The sequence below is a fragment of the Artemia franciscana genome, unplaced genomic scaffold, assembly GCF_032884065.1.
Source record: "Artemia franciscana unplaced genomic scaffold, ASM3288406v1 PGA_scaffold_32, whole genome shotgun sequence".
In the NCBI taxonomy this organism is placed as follows: Eukaryota; Metazoa; Arthropoda; class Branchiopoda; order Anostraca; family Artemiidae; genus Artemia; species Artemia franciscana.
Genome location: NW_027062665.1, coordinates 2096055 through 2113734, shown reverse-complemented (window position 1 = coordinate 2113734; position 17680 = coordinate 2096055). Strand labels below are relative to the sequence as shown.

The window sequence follows — 17680 nt, the reverse complement described above, 5'->3', positions numbered from 1 at the left end:
CAATCTCCTGATACCCTATCCCCAGTGCTATAGTCTACGTGGTTTGGGCAAAAGCTTTTACCTTTCCAGTGTTTCCCCTAGATTCCTCTAGGTATCCATTTGAAGTTGGGCAGAAGTTTGGCTTGCCATGCAGTGAAAGGCATAACCCTTACCCCAAACCCTACAATGGCCACCATTGAGACTCGAACCAGCGACCCTTAGCTTATAAGTCTCGCGAGCTGACTATTCTGACAGGACGGACTAGTTCAAAACGCTACTTGTTTATTTTCAACATTTAAGGTTATTACTTAATCAACCCAATGTAGCCTATTTAAATGACAAAGACAAAACATTTAGCTACTTGTTTTGTAGAGCATAAGAGATAGTCACAATTATTCAGAGGAATTCCCAGTTTTCCTAATATGTTATATTTATTTTTAGATGTTAGTTATGATGGCAACTCTGGACTTCAGAAATACAACCTATTTGAAACTAGTATAGACCTGAATCAGCTTCCGCTCTATATTAACTTGAAAAAAAAACGGTTGAAAAAATCATATGGGGAAAAATTGCATGGCAAATCAATCCCATGCAAATATTTTCCCCTGAAATCAGTAAGTACCGAGCACTTCCGGAGAAAATAGTCAAAATATCCATCATCCCCCTTACAAAGAAGATGAGCTTACCACCTTTCAGAGATGACACTCTTTCAATCGAACAACTTTTGCCTGCTTTGACTTAGGAGGCAATTTCCCCTTGTTTATATTCATTAACATAAAACTTTGCTCAGTAATTTAAATTTAAAATAAGCTTCCCCTCCAAAACAAGATTTTGCCAGCTTATAATGTTTCAATATTTGTAAACTGCCAACCACCCGCTGTCAATACTAAATTTCTTGACCCTCTAATATATCAATTAAAAAAAAAAAATCAGCTTCTAAGAAAAAAAGTTTTTCAAAAAAAAATTGAAGAGCAATTTTAAAACGTAAGACGAGCTGAAAATAAAGTCATATAATAGTTTAAAAAAAAGAAATTACTCTCCATGAATAAATGAAACACAAAACAAACAGAGATTTAATCAAAATTTTGCTGGAAAATTACAATTATTAAAGTTAAGAAAAGCAAATAAATTTTATTAATTCCTACTTTGCAACAAGCTCCTCATGGTTTTCCTTTTCTTCTGCTAATCTACTCTGAAGTTTGGCAGCGTGCTCTTGGTACTCCTTTATCTTCTGTTGCAAGTGATTAATTTCCCTCTCAGACACAGAGAGCTCATGGTCTTTCTGTTTAAGCTCAAACTCTTTCTTGATCTTCCATTCTGAAATTCGTTGGCTTTCTGATAGTATCTTTGACTGAAATTCTGAATATTTGGACCCTTCCTGAAAAGAATTATGCAATGAAATTATGCAGTAAGATTCAGAGAGTTCGTTGATTAATCTTGCATCCTGAATTTTGCTGTTTTTTTCTGAAACTACCAATCAGGAAAATTTCTGATGTAGGAGGATGAAACTTCTAGGAGTGTATCTGGGATTGCTCCAAGAGTAGAGGCCTAAATTGGAATCTAGAAGAATCTACCTCTATCAATTCCCCCATTCAGGGCAAAGACTTTTCATTAACTTGAAAAGATTTTAGGTTAGAGGAAAAAATTATTCAGGGACTGATATACAGGCATAATAATGTCTTGGGGTATGAATTCACCCTCATAGCTTTATTACTTCCATTTATAAGGTTTAAAAATTCAGCAAAAACCAATGCAATCTTTGAAAAATCTACCCATCTCATATCCTGGAAACTGCTTTGACCAGGCCTAAAATCCAAGAAAAGTAGACTCTAAAGAAAAACTATGAAAAAAGGTTCATAAGTTTAGACCCTTACAAATGTTTCTTCACAGAATCTTTACAGCCTAACAAGTAGGGAAGCTGTGAAGATAGTTCAAAACATCTTATCGTGCCCTAATTTGAGCTTTATACCCATTTAAAAAACTTTCATTAATCATGATGGACAACTTTTCGGGTTAGCAGAAAGTCATTACAGTAAGTCATCACTTTATCGACAAAATCACATCCTAAGCACAAGTAAAATTGCTTTAGACTGTCTCTAAAACTTGTTCTATGGTGGCACTGGTAATACCATTACAATTTCACATTTCAATTTCATTTCACGAAAATTTCATTTCAATTTCATTTCGCAACACAATTACATTTTAGGGATCAAAATGAACAAGTTTCAGACAAAATTTTGAATTAAATGGCGAGTTCTTTTTTCCTATTTTTCAACTTTTGCGTGTACATCTTTCATTTTTTGTGTGTACTCTTTCTTTTTTACCTGGAAATTGAATTCGGCCCATCTGGACTTGTGATAATTCATTTTTGAAATAAAATCTTATCTAAATTCCTTTAATAAAACAGTTAACCTAACCTTTCAATATGACAAGAGCTAAGAGCTCATATGGCACTTGTGACGAGGCAAGAAGAGCTAAGAGCCAAGAGCTCATATGGTATGAGCTCTAACAAAATTCTAAGAATCAATAGATCGATTTAAAAGGAAAATCAGAGGCTTAATGCCGGTCAGGATTTAAAATAAGAGCTCTGAGTCATGATGTCCTTCTAAATATCAAAATTCAGTAAGATCCAATAACCCACTCGTAAATTATAAATACCTCATTTTTTCAAATTTTTCCTCTCCCTTTAGCCCCCCAGATGGTCGAATCTGGGAAAACGACTTTATCAAGTCAATTTGTGCAGCTCCCTGACACGCCTACCAATTTTCATCGTCCTAGCACGTCCAGAAGCACCAAACTCGCCAAATCACTGAACCCCTCCCCCTAACTCCCACAAAGAGAGCGAAACCAGTACGGTTACGTCAGTCACGTATCAAGGATACGTGATTTGCTTATTCTATCCACCAAGCTTCATCCCAATTCCTCCACTCCAAATGTTTTCCAAGATTTCCCCCTCCAACTCCCCCCAATGTCAAAAGATCAGGTCGGGATTTGAAATAAGAGCTCTGAGACATGAATTCCTTGTAAATATCAAATTTCATTAAGGTCCGATTACCTATTCGTAAGATAAAAATACCCCAATTTTCACGTTTTCCAATAATTCCGGTTTCCCCCTCCAACTCCCCCCAATGTCACAGGATCTGGTCGGAATTTAAAATTAGAGCTTTAAAGCACAAGATCCTTCTAAATATTACATTTCATTAAGATCTGGCCATCCTTTCGTAAGTTACAAATACCTCATTTTTCCAAATTACCCCCCCCCCAACTCCACCAAAGAGAGCAGATCCGGTCCAGTTACGTCAGTCACGTATCTTAGACATGTTTTTATTCTTCCCACCCAGTTTCATCCTGATCTCTCCGCTTTAAGTATTTTATAAGATTTCCGGTCTCCCCCCAACTGCCCCCCAATGACGCTGGATCCGGTCGAGATTTAAAATAAGAGATCTGAGTTACGAGGTCCTTCTAAATATGAAGTTTCATGAAGATCCGATCACTCCTTCGTAAGTTAAAAATACGTCATTGTTTCTAATTTTCAGAATTAACCCCCCCCCCCCCCCAATATAGCAGATCTGTTCCAGTTATGTCAATCATGTATCTAAGACTTCGGTTTATTTTTCCCACCAAGTTTCATCCCGATCCCTCCAATCTAAGCGTTTTCCATGACTTTAGCCCCCCCCCCAACTCCCCCCAATGTCACCAGATCCAGTCGGGATTTAAAATAAGAGCTTTGAGACACGATATCCTTCTAAATATCAAATTTCATTGAGATCCGATCACCCGTTCGTAAGTTAAAAATGCCTCATTTTTTCTAATTTTTCAAAATTAACCCCCCCCCCCCCAACTACCCCAAAGAGAGCGGATCCGTTCCGGTTATATCAATCATGTATCTAGGACTTGTGCTTATTTTTCCCACCAAGTTTCATCCCGATCCTTCCACTCTAAGTGTTTTCCAAGATTTTAGGTCATTCACCTCCACCTTCCACTCCTCTAGCAGCAACACTAGTGTACTTGTGCTTCATTCGGTGTTTAGTGCTTACTCAGTTAGTAAACGGGATTTCACTGACTCATATTTATAGGGAAAGGGAAATCTATGTAGATAAAGTCTTACATCATTTTAGTTAGTCAAAACCAAGACGAAGGTGTTTGTCAAGTTGGACCATCAAATAACTTATTCATAGCATTGTACTAATAAAGAAAAGTTGTGACATTAAAGTTTCTTTTGAAGACTTTTTTATATTATAACTGTCCTTGGAAAATAGTTAACTTATTTCTTTCTTTGAAATGTTACCCTTTAAATTCATGATAAGAGTAAACCAGCTAAAACTTATACAATACTTCTGCTTTAGACCTTTTATAAAAAGAATAATAAGTAATGCATTATAGAAACTTATTATAAGGTAGAAAAACTAAAAATGTACATACAGGTTTATTTAAAAAACTTAATTATTAAAAAAAAGCAATATCAGTACTAAAAGTATTTCCATTCTTGAAATCAAAAGGTAATAGCTTTCAACATTCAAATTCTTATGGTTAAAGGGTCATATATGAAATGTTAATGCAAAAACATTCTAATGGCTTTAAAATTCATTTATTTTTTAGTCAATATTCTTGAGTCAAGCTATATATTTTTTGCATCTAAGCTGTGGTTAATAAAGAGTTAAAAACAGGCTAAAATGTGTCTTTTTACACTTAAATTTTGAAAATTTTCCCGGAGGAGACCCCCCTAACCTCTACCTTACTGGGGGGGGGATTCCATACTTCCCAGACCCACGGTGCTTTCAGACACCTCAACGCCTAGATTTTGAATATGTTGTAAAGAAATACAAATCAGCGATAGCTTCAAGTTTTTGCTATTAAACCTTTCTACTACTACTACTACTACTACTAGCCCCCCCCCCTTTGGCTGATCCTGGGTCTGCTGCTGGGTGGAAGAATAGATTTAAGAATTAATGTTAAGAAGACTTATTAGGTAATATTGGGAATAAGTGAAGATGAAGAGGTAGTGGTGGGTAACGAGAACATCGATAAAGTGGATAGCTTCACTTACTTAGGTAGTATTACTAGTAAAGATGGTGGGTGCAACAAAGATGTCAAAGGTAGAATAGCCGAAGCACAGGGTGTTTCTCCACAGGTGAAAAGAGTTTTTAAGGAAGATTGGTCTGCAAACCAAGATTAGAATTTTGGAAGCTACAGTAATGACAGGGGTTAAGTAGGGTTCAGAGGCATGGATGCTCCAAATAAGAGGGGAATTTACTAGATGTTTTCGAGAGAAAGTGCCAACAGATTGTTTTGGGCACCTGCCTGATTGACCGCAATTCAAACAGTTGGCTGTACAAAAAATGTGTTCAATCCCACATTCTAGGCCTATAATAAGAGAAAGGATGAGATGAATAGGACACAATCTGTGGATTGACCAATTGCAAAAGATTGTGCTTGCCAGTCAACAATCTAGGGCCAGACAAAAAGAAAGTCGTCCCTGACTGGGCTGGGAGGATGTCATAAGGAAACATTTAAATAAAATGGGAAATTCTTGGGACAATGTAAAGAGTGAGGCATTGAATGCATTGGAATAGAGGAGTGTGTACAGCTGTGTTGACCTCAGGAGGCTTAGTGCTGCAGTGAACTGCAACAAAGAAAAAATTAGCCTAAACAAAAAAAACAATAAAATGCTATACAAAATAAAAGAAAAGCAAAAAGAAAAAACTAACTATTCAAAAAAATTCAATATATTAGAAAACAAAAGCACAAAACAGTAAGGTAACAAAGCAAGATGTGTGCTAAACCAATTTCCATACCATAAGACACTTAGGACATATAATAGTTAACTTGTAGTAGACGTTTTTTTACCTTAGTGATTTGTTCTTTCCTTCTCTACCATGTTGGATTTTGTTCAAATGTGTTTTTTCTTTGCTCTTCTTGTCTGTTTATATGTTTTTATGGCGTTGCATTGTTTTTTTTGTTTTTTTTTTAAGCTAAGTTTTTTTTTCTGCTGATAAAGGCTTCCATCTGTGAATCTGAAATTACTCTTTTTGAACATTTTCCCCTTCAGTTATAACAAGACATAGGCAAGAGTTAAAAAGAAAATCAATTTAAAAACAATTTAAAGATTTTCCCTAAAATTCCATTATTGTTGAAAAGTTTCAGGTATATGCTAAATCAGTAAAACTTCAAAATTATTTAAGTTATCATTTTCATCTGTTAACTTAAATTATATTGTAAATTACTTTAGCTTATATTTGTTATTTCATTTTCGTTACATTATTTTAGCTTATATTATTAGTAGCGATTGAATTTACCAAATGTTGGGGGTTAAAATTTTGCCATTTTATTGCATACTGGTAAATATTACTGAATGTAATTTCTCACCTTTACTCTTCATTAGCTTCCAACATGAGTGTAATTAATATTTAAAAAAGTACCATCCAAAAAGCAATGATATTATATTCACTTTTTCTGAAAAGCAAAAGTATTCTTCCGACTTGAAATTACTTAATGAAATAACATATCGCGCAAAAAGCTCGTCCAATTATAGGGTTAGCTAACAACCCCTTGTGATTTCTACTGCTATATTATACCTTTTTCTACCTTTTAGAGTTCTGTACCTTTAAAGTCTTACACATTGACATGAGGTTCAAAACCTCTTTTTTGGTCCTAATTTGGATGGTAGATCTATTCCTGAGAAACTGATTCACTCACCTAAATTAGTGAATTCCCAAGATAGTCAAAATCTGCTGACCTTGAGTTCTACCAAATCGGTAGAACCGAATCTACCTATTACCATTAATATTATTCTTTACTGACCTTCAACTTAAACTGCTTTATAGTGTTTGCACAAACAGTGGAGCAAATAGTCACTTTGCATGCAGTACTTTCTATTAAGCAATGTGTAGCAACCCAAAGAAGATGAACAGGCAACAGATTTATATACCCCACCGTTTTATAGCCTTTAAGATATACTAAAATGGTAAAATTTTCCCCACAAACACTTTTAGAGATTTAACAACTGTTTAATTTAACTACCGTTAGTCAAAAATTTAATAATAAAGTTTTCCCCTCAAACACTTTTAAAGATGGAACCACTGTATAATTTAACTACCCTTAGTCATTAATTTAATGGTACAGTTTTAAAGATTGAACAACTGTTTAATTTAACTACTCTTAGTTAATAATTTTATGGTACAGTTTTCCCCACAGACATTTTAAAGATTGAAAAATTTTCCACACAAACATTTTAAAGATTGAACAATTGTTTAATTTAACTACCCTTAGTCAATAATTTAATGGTACAGTTTTCCCCTCCAACACTTTTAAAGATTGAACAACTGTTTAATTTAACTACCCTTAGTCAATAATTTAGTGGTACAATTTTCACCTCAAATACTTTTGAAGATTGAACCGCGGTTTAAAGATAAGATAATATTTATTCATCACAAAACACACATACAATATTACATTTTACTATTTCCCCAAAGGCTCTTTGGCCTGTAAAAAAGGGGAAAATGAATGAGCCACTTACTCAGAGAAGAAAGAAAAATAATCACTTACTCACAGAGAGAAGAGCAAAAAGGAGAGGAGAGGAAAATATAAATAAAATGAAAAACTACAGAAAACAAAACTAAATAGACTAATAGATTGAATAGACTAAATTAATTGTGTAGATCTGTAGATAAAATAGACTCCAATGAAATAATAAGGAAATATATATGCATACATACACGCATATACACATATAAAAAGAGATAAAATAATTTCTAAGAAGCCAATGAATTTTTAATAATTTTTTTGAACAAACCAAATGAGTGGCACCTTCAAGCTGATTCGGGCAACTTATTCCATACAATATAACTCGCAATTAAAGGATTAAAGTCTGACCTTACACAAGGAGTAAAAGGAACTTGAATATGATTTTCGGTATTGCGAAGTTTAATTTTACTATCCTTAGTAAATAATTTATTTTTTACTAGTATCACTAAAACTTATGTCATTGAACTGAATATAATTAAACCATTTTTACCAGTGTTGCCATAAGACAAACTTTAGTCACACTTAGTGACTACACTAAGTCACACTTAGGTTCGGTAGAACCGAAAAGGTAAACTTTAGTCACACTTAGGTTCAAAATACAGTTGCATCCAAGGTATGATTATTTACCATACAGCTCCTTCAGACAAGGTGCTATGGTCTGATAAATGATGTAAATTAAGAAAAAACTGAACAGGTGAGTGATGTCCATGTTTCAATAAGCATGCCTGGAGTGCGACGAATTTGCAAAAGCCCAGGAAGCAGAAAATTAAGCCACAAACAATTCATGTCCTACAGATAACAAGCTACAGCTGCTACTACTAATAACAACTCCCTAAAGAACCAAGTGGTCTGAGGCCAACACGGCTGTGCATGCTATGCCTCCATCCCAATCCATCCAAAGCTTTCCTTTTTATCCCCTTGCAAAATCTTCCAATTTCCTTTAGATCCTTTCTAACAACCTCTCCCTACCCCCTTTGAAGATAACCTGCTTCTTGTTTGGCCCTAGATGGGTGACCAATAAGAATCGTCTTTGGCAACCTGTGATCCTGTATGTGCAAAAAGTGTCCTAGCCATCTAAGGCTTTCTCTCATTATAGCCCTAGAAAGCAGATCAGAGCCACATTTTCTGTACAGCTTACTGCTTGAAATATGCTCTGTCACATAGGTACCAATAAAAACACTGCTAATGAAAATGTAGTACTCATAGCTACATAGCAAATAAAAAATCCAAATACATAAACATCATTAAAATAAATGAGTTGTAAGTCAGTTTATATCATGATTCAAATAGATACAGAGGGCTAATAATTCTAGTAGGAAATGTTGAAGTTGTTGCTCTTTCTGAGTGAATTGCAAAAACTAACATATTGCAAACACCCTAAACCAATTAAAGTCAAACACATACAAAATCGAAATTATGCACAACTAGGATACCAATACTATATCTATATACTATATGTTCTTATCTATATACTATTCTATACTATACTATTCTAGTATATCTATATACTATATACTATATATCTGTTCTATATCTATATACTATACTATATACTATATACTATATGTTCAATTACGGAAGTTGAGCTATGTCCAACTTTTACTAATCATGATTGACCAATTAGAGGGAAGCTTTAAAGCATTGATTCTAGAAATTAGAAGAAAAAAACAAGCTTAGAATAGCTCAATGTCCAGTAGTGGTGCAGTAGGTTTGACCTTAGCTTGGTAATATGTCACCCAGAGATCAAACCTTGCTAGAGCAGCATATTGCAGGGCTTATGGAAGGATGTTAGTAGTCTAGAAGCATTGTTAATCTGATTTCTTACTTAGTTACTTAGAATAGCTATTTCCCTATCTGTCTGATAAATATGGGACAGCATTCATTAGTAAACAATACTTGTGAACATTTTAGAGTTGATGATCATTTAATTGGTAATACATATTCATACAAACTAGCTATGAAGAAAGTGAATACATTACTTGGTGTTTTTTATGTTTTTTCCAAGTTCAATAATTGCTTCTGAGGCAAATCCCATTTTGAGCTTTCAAGGGGTCACAAAAGATAGCATATTACCGATACAAAATTAGCTTTCAAACAGTTCATGGTAACAAACTGTAAGCAAGGAGCAAGACAGCTTAATAGCAACTGAAACTATTTATGCTGAATCCAAATATATAAGATGCATTAGGCTTAGTTTTACCCATAAAAAGCTATAAGCCTGAGAAAAATTTGCCTGATTTTCTAAAAAGGGGGGAAACATCCCATAGAAAGAATCTTAATGAAAATCACATCATCTGATTCAGGATATTGAAGAGCCCTGTTGTAAAGGTTTATCTAAGCTCCTATCTAAAACAAATATGGAAATTTGTATTTTTTATCAGAAGAAATATAATGGATGCATGTTTTTTGTTGTTTTTTTCTGGGGTGATTTTATCAGACCAATGGTCCTAGAAGATTGGGAGAGGGTTAATTTCAATGGAAATTAAAAGTACTAGTGCCCTTTTTAAGTGACTAAAAAGATAAAATTGGAGGGCAACTAGCCCCCCTCCCATATCCATTTCTTCCCCAATCAAAATTTTGAGATAGCCATTTTGTTTGACATAGTTAAAAAACCCCAATGACCCCCCAGTCCCTGGGGATAAGTCTTTAAGTTGTAAAATTTGCACATAGTTTATGCACAGCATTTTTTATTAGGAAGTATATAGACATTTTTGGGGGGAGAGAGGGTATTTTGGGCTAGGGGTGGATTTCCATTGGCATAGTGGATAGAAGTTTTTGGTGGTGAGCTTTCCAGGGAAAAAATTTAGATGGGGAGGATTTGAGAGAATTTCTATACAAGAATTCCTTTTGTTTGTCCCACTTCCTCTATGCCTACTCAATTTTCCATGTGGAGATGTTCCAGGGGAATTGTCTGAGGAAAATTTTCAGCATGTTTGGATTTCTGAAAAATAATTTCCATGGAATGGGACCTGATGGTGTATACCCAAGGCTTCTAAAAAATTGCTTGTTGAACTATTGGGCTTGCTAGCTCTACTTTTTCAGAAATTTCTTGATGAAAAGTATACCCCAAAAAGAATGGGGTACAGCACTTATAACCCCTATACACAATGGTGGTAGCAAAGAGGATGCAAGTAATTTCTGGCCAATATGCATCACCTTTACAGTTGGGAAGCTTCTAGATGGAAATGTTAGTACTGCAATCTTGAATCACTTAAAAACCAATAAACCATCCTCATCATGTCAAAATAGCTTTAAGTCTTGTTGGTCAGTTGAAACAAACCTGATAGATACTTATAATTATGTCATCAATCTTCTGGACCAGGGGTTCCCTGTTGACATTATACTACTGGATTTGGAAAAGACATTTATTTATTTATTTATTTATTTTATTTCTAACCTGTCATACAATACAAAGTAAACAGAGACGGAGTATACAGACAAAACGACAAAAAAAAGGAATATGAGAAAAAAAAAAAAAAGAAACATCACAACAATGGAATAATTTATAAAGAACATTCGATGAAGCACTGAACCGCTTTTGCATACATACAACTTTAAATATCACTGTACAGGAATACATACATACATACATGCATATTTAATTCCCATCAAAAAAAAAAAAAAATTGACAAAGTCAGCCACAAAAGACTTCAAATCAAGGTCCAAGCTATTGGAGTGAATGAGGAAGTGATAGAGTGGGAGAAGCAGTTCCTAACAGATAGGAAACATATGGTTAAAATATTTGGAAGAATGTTCTTTTCTGAGGTGGCTGCTGTTGGACATGGTGTGCCCTAGGATGGGTCCAACTCTATTCAATATATATATATATATATATATATATATATATATATATATATATATATATATATATATATATATATATATATATATATATATACATAAATATATAATTGAAGTGCCAAAATCCTTAATAGCAAAGTAAGCCTCTATGCTGATGACTCAAACCTTATTAGTTGTGCAGACACAGCACAACTGGACCTTGATGCAACCACTCACTGGACTAATATTTAGAAGCCTGAATTCAATGCAGCAAAACACAAGCCTCTCCACCTTGAGAAGAAAAACCTGCACACTCAGTACAATATGAATTTTGGTGATGGGTCTTGCAATGCTATTTTCAGCAGCCATGCAGAGAGAGATCTTGGTGTCCTTGTAGATGACAAGTTGAATTGCCATATTCATGCACAAGAAACTATGGTAAAGGCTAATCAAACACTTGGCTTAATCAAAACAACATTCACTAGCATATCTCCAAATGTTATTACTAAGCTGAATAAGAGTCTAGTTCAAACAAGACTAGAATTTGGAATGTGTGATGCCTGTCCAATCAACAAGACTGGCTAAACAGCAATAGAATCAGTCCAGAGGAGGGCAACAAAATATATTAAATGCCTCTGTCAAAGTATGGAGATGCTCTGGTCATCAGCAGATAGCAAGTGGCTCAATGAACCATGGACCACTGCTTGGGACCCCATTGAGGACTAACTAGCATCACTGAATCTGGTGGACACAGGATTCATCCTATCACTAGCAAGTGCAATTTAAGGTAAGACAAATGAAAATAATGATTACCATTATTGAATCAACAACAAATGGCAATTTTTCTCACTAGACAGTTTTCTTTTTATAGATTTTTATACTTTTGGTGATTATGGGCTGTTTTAGCCCCTGTAAAAACTCAGAAAGGAATTTCCCACAGAAGCGATTATTGTATTTGGAAAGAGCATAAAAATGACATAAAGAGATATGTTCACATCTTCCTGGCTAAATTATATGAATAAGGCATTCCCTGACAATGATAGGCTGGGTATAAAAGATTTGGAGTGTTGTGAGATGGTTTGGGGTCTCTGCTCCATCAGTTGCTTTTCCATTCCTATCCTCAATAGAGAAATCCTGCTTGTATGACCTCATAGTGATATCAGGGTGAATATTTCACATATTTTCCTATCCAAAACTGTTACGGATTATTGTAATTTAAAAATATAGCCTAGTAAACAAGACAGTATTTGTACTGAATTCAGAGAGATGGATAATACTACCAGCTTTTGTTTGTTTTGGTTTACTTTTTTGTGCTGAAAACATCTTGCTAGCTAGGTTATCCATAATGGATTGCTTCCCTGCAGTAGCATAATATTTGTAGGCATGAATGTATAGTGATTCATAAGTAATAGGCTTGAGATTGTCTGTGCAGGATTTTAACTCTTGTTGATAGAAAATTATCACCAAGAGTAGAAAACCATATTGTGACAAAGATGTGCCCAGGATTGCACAAAACCTCTGGTCAACTGAAGGTCAAAGGGACTTCTTACTGTCTGGTCCTAACATGGCTTGAGTGCTTTGTGTGGACTTGAGAAGATGCATGAGTACTCATGTACTCATTCTTGTACCATTATTTTTTTTTCAGCCATGATAATTTCTATGATTTAAAAATATGAAAATATCAACTTTGAATATTATGACATTAAAAAAGGACTATCATATTAACATATTGACTGTTATATTCAGATACTTTAACTGGACTTATTAGGAGTTTCAAAAACTTATATTCCATGGGTAGGAAACATGCAATAAGGTGATATAGAATTTATTTACTCAGACAGAAGGTATGGATTGCATAGATGGGAAGTGGGACCCATGATAAACAAGGAAGTTACTGAGTCTTTTTTAGATTGGGAAGGTATTAATAATAATATATTATTATATTATAATAATATTATAATAATAGCCTATATATAATATTATAATATAGCCTAGAATGGATAGCCTAGAATAGGTATTATAATAATAGCCTAGAATGCTAGTTGCTTTGTAAATTTGCAGTTTAAAAGATAAATTAGCTAAAATGGTAAAATGGAAAAATGGTAAAATGGAAAAATGGTAAAATGGATGAAAGTAAAATGATGCCCTTTTTCGCTTGTTTGTTATTAAATAATTAATTCTGGGGTAAATTATATTTTAAGCCCTTAAAGGGCCTGCAAAACATAAAACACTCCATAGTAACCAAAAGTCTAAAACATATTTTTTTTCAATGACTACTGAGAAAAATTGTCAGGTAGCTAATTCAGGAATAGTACTATAATCTTCCTTAACCTTGATAGTAGACTGTTATTTTTAAAACAGATTTGCAGGATTTTTTTAAGAGCATAAAACCCTTGAAAATGCAGTTTAAAACATAAATTAGCTAGGATGAAAGTAAAATGATGCCCTTTTTTTGCTTGTTGGTAATTCAATAATTAATTCTGGGGTAAATTATATTTTAAGCCCTTAAAGGGCCTGCAAAACATAAAACAATCCATAGTAACCAAAAGTCTAAAACATATTTTTTTTTCAATGGCTACTGAGAAAAAGTTGTCAGGTAGCTAATTCAGGAATAGTACTATAATCTTCCTTAACCTTGATAGTAGACTGTTATTTTTAAAACAGATTTGCAGGATTTTTTTAAGAGCATAAAACCCTTGAAAATGCAGTTTAAAACATAAATTAGCTAGGATGAAAGTAAAATGATGCCCTTTTTTTTGCTTGTTGGTAATTCAATGATTAATTCTGGGGTAAATTATATTTTAAGCCCTTAAAGGGCCTGCAAAACATAAAACACTCCATAGTAATCAAAAGTCTAAAACATATTTTTTTTCAATGGCTACTGAGAAAAAATTGTCAGGTAGCTAATTCAGGAATAGTACTGTAATCTTCCTTAACCTTGATGGTAGACTGTTATTTTTGAAACAGATTTGCAGGATTTTTTGAAGAGCATAAAACCCTTGAAAATGCAATCGCAAACCCTTGAAAATGCAGTTTAAAACATAAATTAGCTAGGATGAAAGTAAAATGATGCCCTTTTTTTTGCTTGTTGGTAGTTCAATGATTAATTCTGGGGTAAATTATATTTTAAGCCCTTAAAGGGCCTGCAGAACATAAAACACTCCATAGTAACCAAAAGTCTAAAACATATTTTTTTTCAATGGCTACTGAGAAAAATTGTCAGGTAGCTAATTCAGGAATAGTACTATAATCTTCCTTAACCTTGATAGTAGACTGTTATTTTTAAAACAGATTTGCAGGATTTTTTTAAGAGGATAAAACCCTTGAAAATACAATCACAGCAAAACTTAGATCATTACTGAGGGGTTTCTAGCTATTTTAAAAATTCCTGCACATTTATTTTCAAAATAACAGTATACTAATAAGACTTGTCAGCATAAAGTAAAAATCTGGTCTCTGTTTTGAAAAGAAAAAAATACATTTGATATCTGTGATTTATAGAATAAATATCAAGCAACAAAAGTTACAGTTTTAGAATCAAAAAAAAAGTCAGCTTTCTGTTAATATATGAATAAAACTGAAACACTAAAAGGATATATACATAAAAACAAGACTGTTGGTATTTCAAAAAAGAGGACCTTTTAGGTACATCAATAAACTAATAATTTCAAGTGTTTGATCTTAGACAATTTTAATAATAACCATATTGATATATAGCTTAGATTTTAGCTTTTCTCTGATTTATGCAATTCTTTCTAATTCCTCTTTGGTCAAAAGATATGAGGGTTTTAGTTTTACATAATTTTGTTCAATTGGATACTGGTTTTGGTAAAATTCTAGTTAATTGAATTCTTGCTATCTCAGAAATGGTTTAGGTTAAGAAAATGAAACCTTCAAGGATGGATCTACAGGCTAAAGTATGTCTTGGGAAGGTATTTTAAAGTACTCACCACCACTTCTTCTCCCTCTAGAGGGCCCTGAAATTTGCCTACACAACAGGTATATGTCTACTGAAATTTTTACAAAACAACATTTTACCTTAATTTCTAGTTACTACTTGCTTTTTCTCTGCCTTTAGTTCTGAAAATGCAATTCCTGTTATTTGAGTAGAATTTTGAGCCATATCAATGTTTTTTTTTTCAAAATTTAGGAAATGTATTTGCATATCTTTAAAGCCTTATAAAATAGAGTTGAGCAAAGTTATGAAGCTGAAAACAATTTGTTGTACTACAATTTAGCAGAAGATCTATTTTGCAAGGTTTCACTTTTATAACACACATATTTTTAAAGGTCATCAAAGGTCAGGGCCCTCTAGAGGGCAAAGGAGTTGAGATAGTTGCTTCAAAATACCTTCCCAGGACATAATTTAGTCTGTAGATTTATCTCTGAAAGCTTCATTTTTCCTAACCTAAACCCTTTCTGAGATAGCAAGAAGTCAATTAACTAGAATTTTACCCTGGTTTTTACCCTAACTAACATTCCTAAATCAGCTACAAATAGTAATTTTTTCTCACTAGGCAAGACAGTTTCATATAGGCTAGAAACAAGTTTTTGAACTTTTGGTTACTATGGTTTTGGTTAACTTTGTTACTTTTGGTTTGAACTATTTTGGTTACTTTTAGGGCTCAAAATGAAGTTTTCTTCAAAATGAAGTTTATTTTTGAAGTTTTCAAAAATGAAGTCTTTCACAAGTATAAAGTTTTACAATAATAGTTTACAAGTGGTATGCTCTTCCTTCAGATGGTAAATTAACTAAACCAGCAATAAGTTTACCAAATTTAGGCTATAGGCTACTAGCCTATTCATTATTGAAGTGGCCTAGCTTAGGCTACTGCAAGGAAAAAGGTAAATTCAACCAGCTCTGAGAGCTTAGCCCATATTATTCTAAGTATGGCAGTAGGGCAAGGTCGTTTTTAGTACATAAGTCAAAGGTCTTCATGTGGAGAAAAATTCCTAAAATTCTTACCATATTTGAAACTAGAGACTGTCCAAAATTTTGGACAATCGACAGTGTTGTCAGATGAAATTTATTGACTTCCTAAAGAAACAGTAGAAAAGCTGAAAACACCAAATGTGGAGACGAAAGAGCCAAATTAAAAGTTACATGCTTTCAACTAAATTAATGTAAAACTTAAAAGAAAGATTATATCTCTTGATTGTCTTACTTCAGGCTATGTAAAGATTGAGAAAATACTTTGAAAAGCTTCTTATGGAAAGTTATGATAGTAAAATACCTAACTTGGCTCAATGCTGAATCAATAGTCGCGGTGGGAAACAGAATAGCTGCAATCTATATAATTGACTTACAAAAAAAGTAAATGTTATTCGATTTTAATTCAAAAATGAATGTTTAGCTACCATTGAGTCCGAACGCAAGGTACTGTTGTGAACTCCAGCAAAATCGAATAGTTGTGGGCATCAAGTCATGGCTAATTGTAGAAAAACCCAAGACAGATAGTCCAATTGAGTGATTCTGTCATTAATCCCACTTATTAAGATTTTATAAGAATAATATTAGTTAATTTGTTAATATATATGTCTATCCATTTTCCGAAATTAGAGCTACGACTCTAACATCTCAATTTGTTTTAATACTTAAACTGAAAATATTGAAAGCCTCCCTCCTCCATATTTAAGATCAGACGCAATCGGTAAACCGAGATATGCAAGCTGTTCAGTAAAAGCAACCTCTGTATTATCTGAACAAGTAGTAAACGAACAAAGATATATAGCTTCATGGCTAAATGCTATAAAATCACTTTCAAATGGGATGAAGGAAAAACCAATCTTTTTATATTCTTCCCTAAAAATCTGATAAATATGCTGAATCTACAACAGAGAACTAATACAATTAAAGATGTCTTCAGCACAATTTACGAGTGAGGTGTCAATACCAGCGTAGATACAGCATGTTAAAAATGACTGTTATGGTTCAATAAAACTATTATTAAACAGCTGCCCTATACCTTTTTATTATTATTAATTGCATCCTGCCCTAAACCCTATTACCCTTACATATAGTTGGATTTCTTTCCATGCGACAGGCGGGATTGGACCGCTGAATCTTTGATCCAGGAGCACGGCCATATCCACTGCGGTGTCAGAAGGAGCTACATATAGGAATTACTTAGATAGGTACTTTTAAACTTATCCTTGCGGCAGCTTAATTTTCACTTTTAGACCACATTTGTCTAAAAATATTAGCAAAGAGTAATAATGAAACATTAGTAATAGAATAATAAACCTTAATTTTTACTCCGACACACTTATACAGTTTTGTAAGAGCAGTAATAATAGAAATATCAACACCACGGTGAAGCAGAAAGCAGAAGTTGTGCGTCAACACCCGAGTCAAACGCTTGTTGAGCATTATATCCAATTCTTAATAATCAAGCAG

At 33.7% G+C, this 17680-nt stretch overlaps 1 protein-coding gene across 2 annotated transcripts in view; it reads right to left on the bottom strand.

Moving 5' to 3' along the window:
- Window positions 1–16295, bottom strand: part of LOC136041678 (myosin-1B-like) — a 99683-nt gene extending 83388 nt beyond the window's left edge. For both annotated transcript variants that reach the window (XM_065726401.1, XM_065726402.1), the window contains exons 1-2: window positions 16250–16295; window positions 1125–1357 (exon numbers count right to left, since the gene is read on the bottom strand). In XM_065726401.1, coding sequence (XP_065582473.1) covers window positions 1125–1357; window positions 16250–16252 — 236 coding nt within the window. In that variant the 5' untranslated portion in view covers window positions 16253–16295. The remainder of the gene's footprint in view (window positions 1–1124; window positions 1358–16249) is intronic.
- Window positions 16296–17680: the final 1385 nt, after the last annotated feature.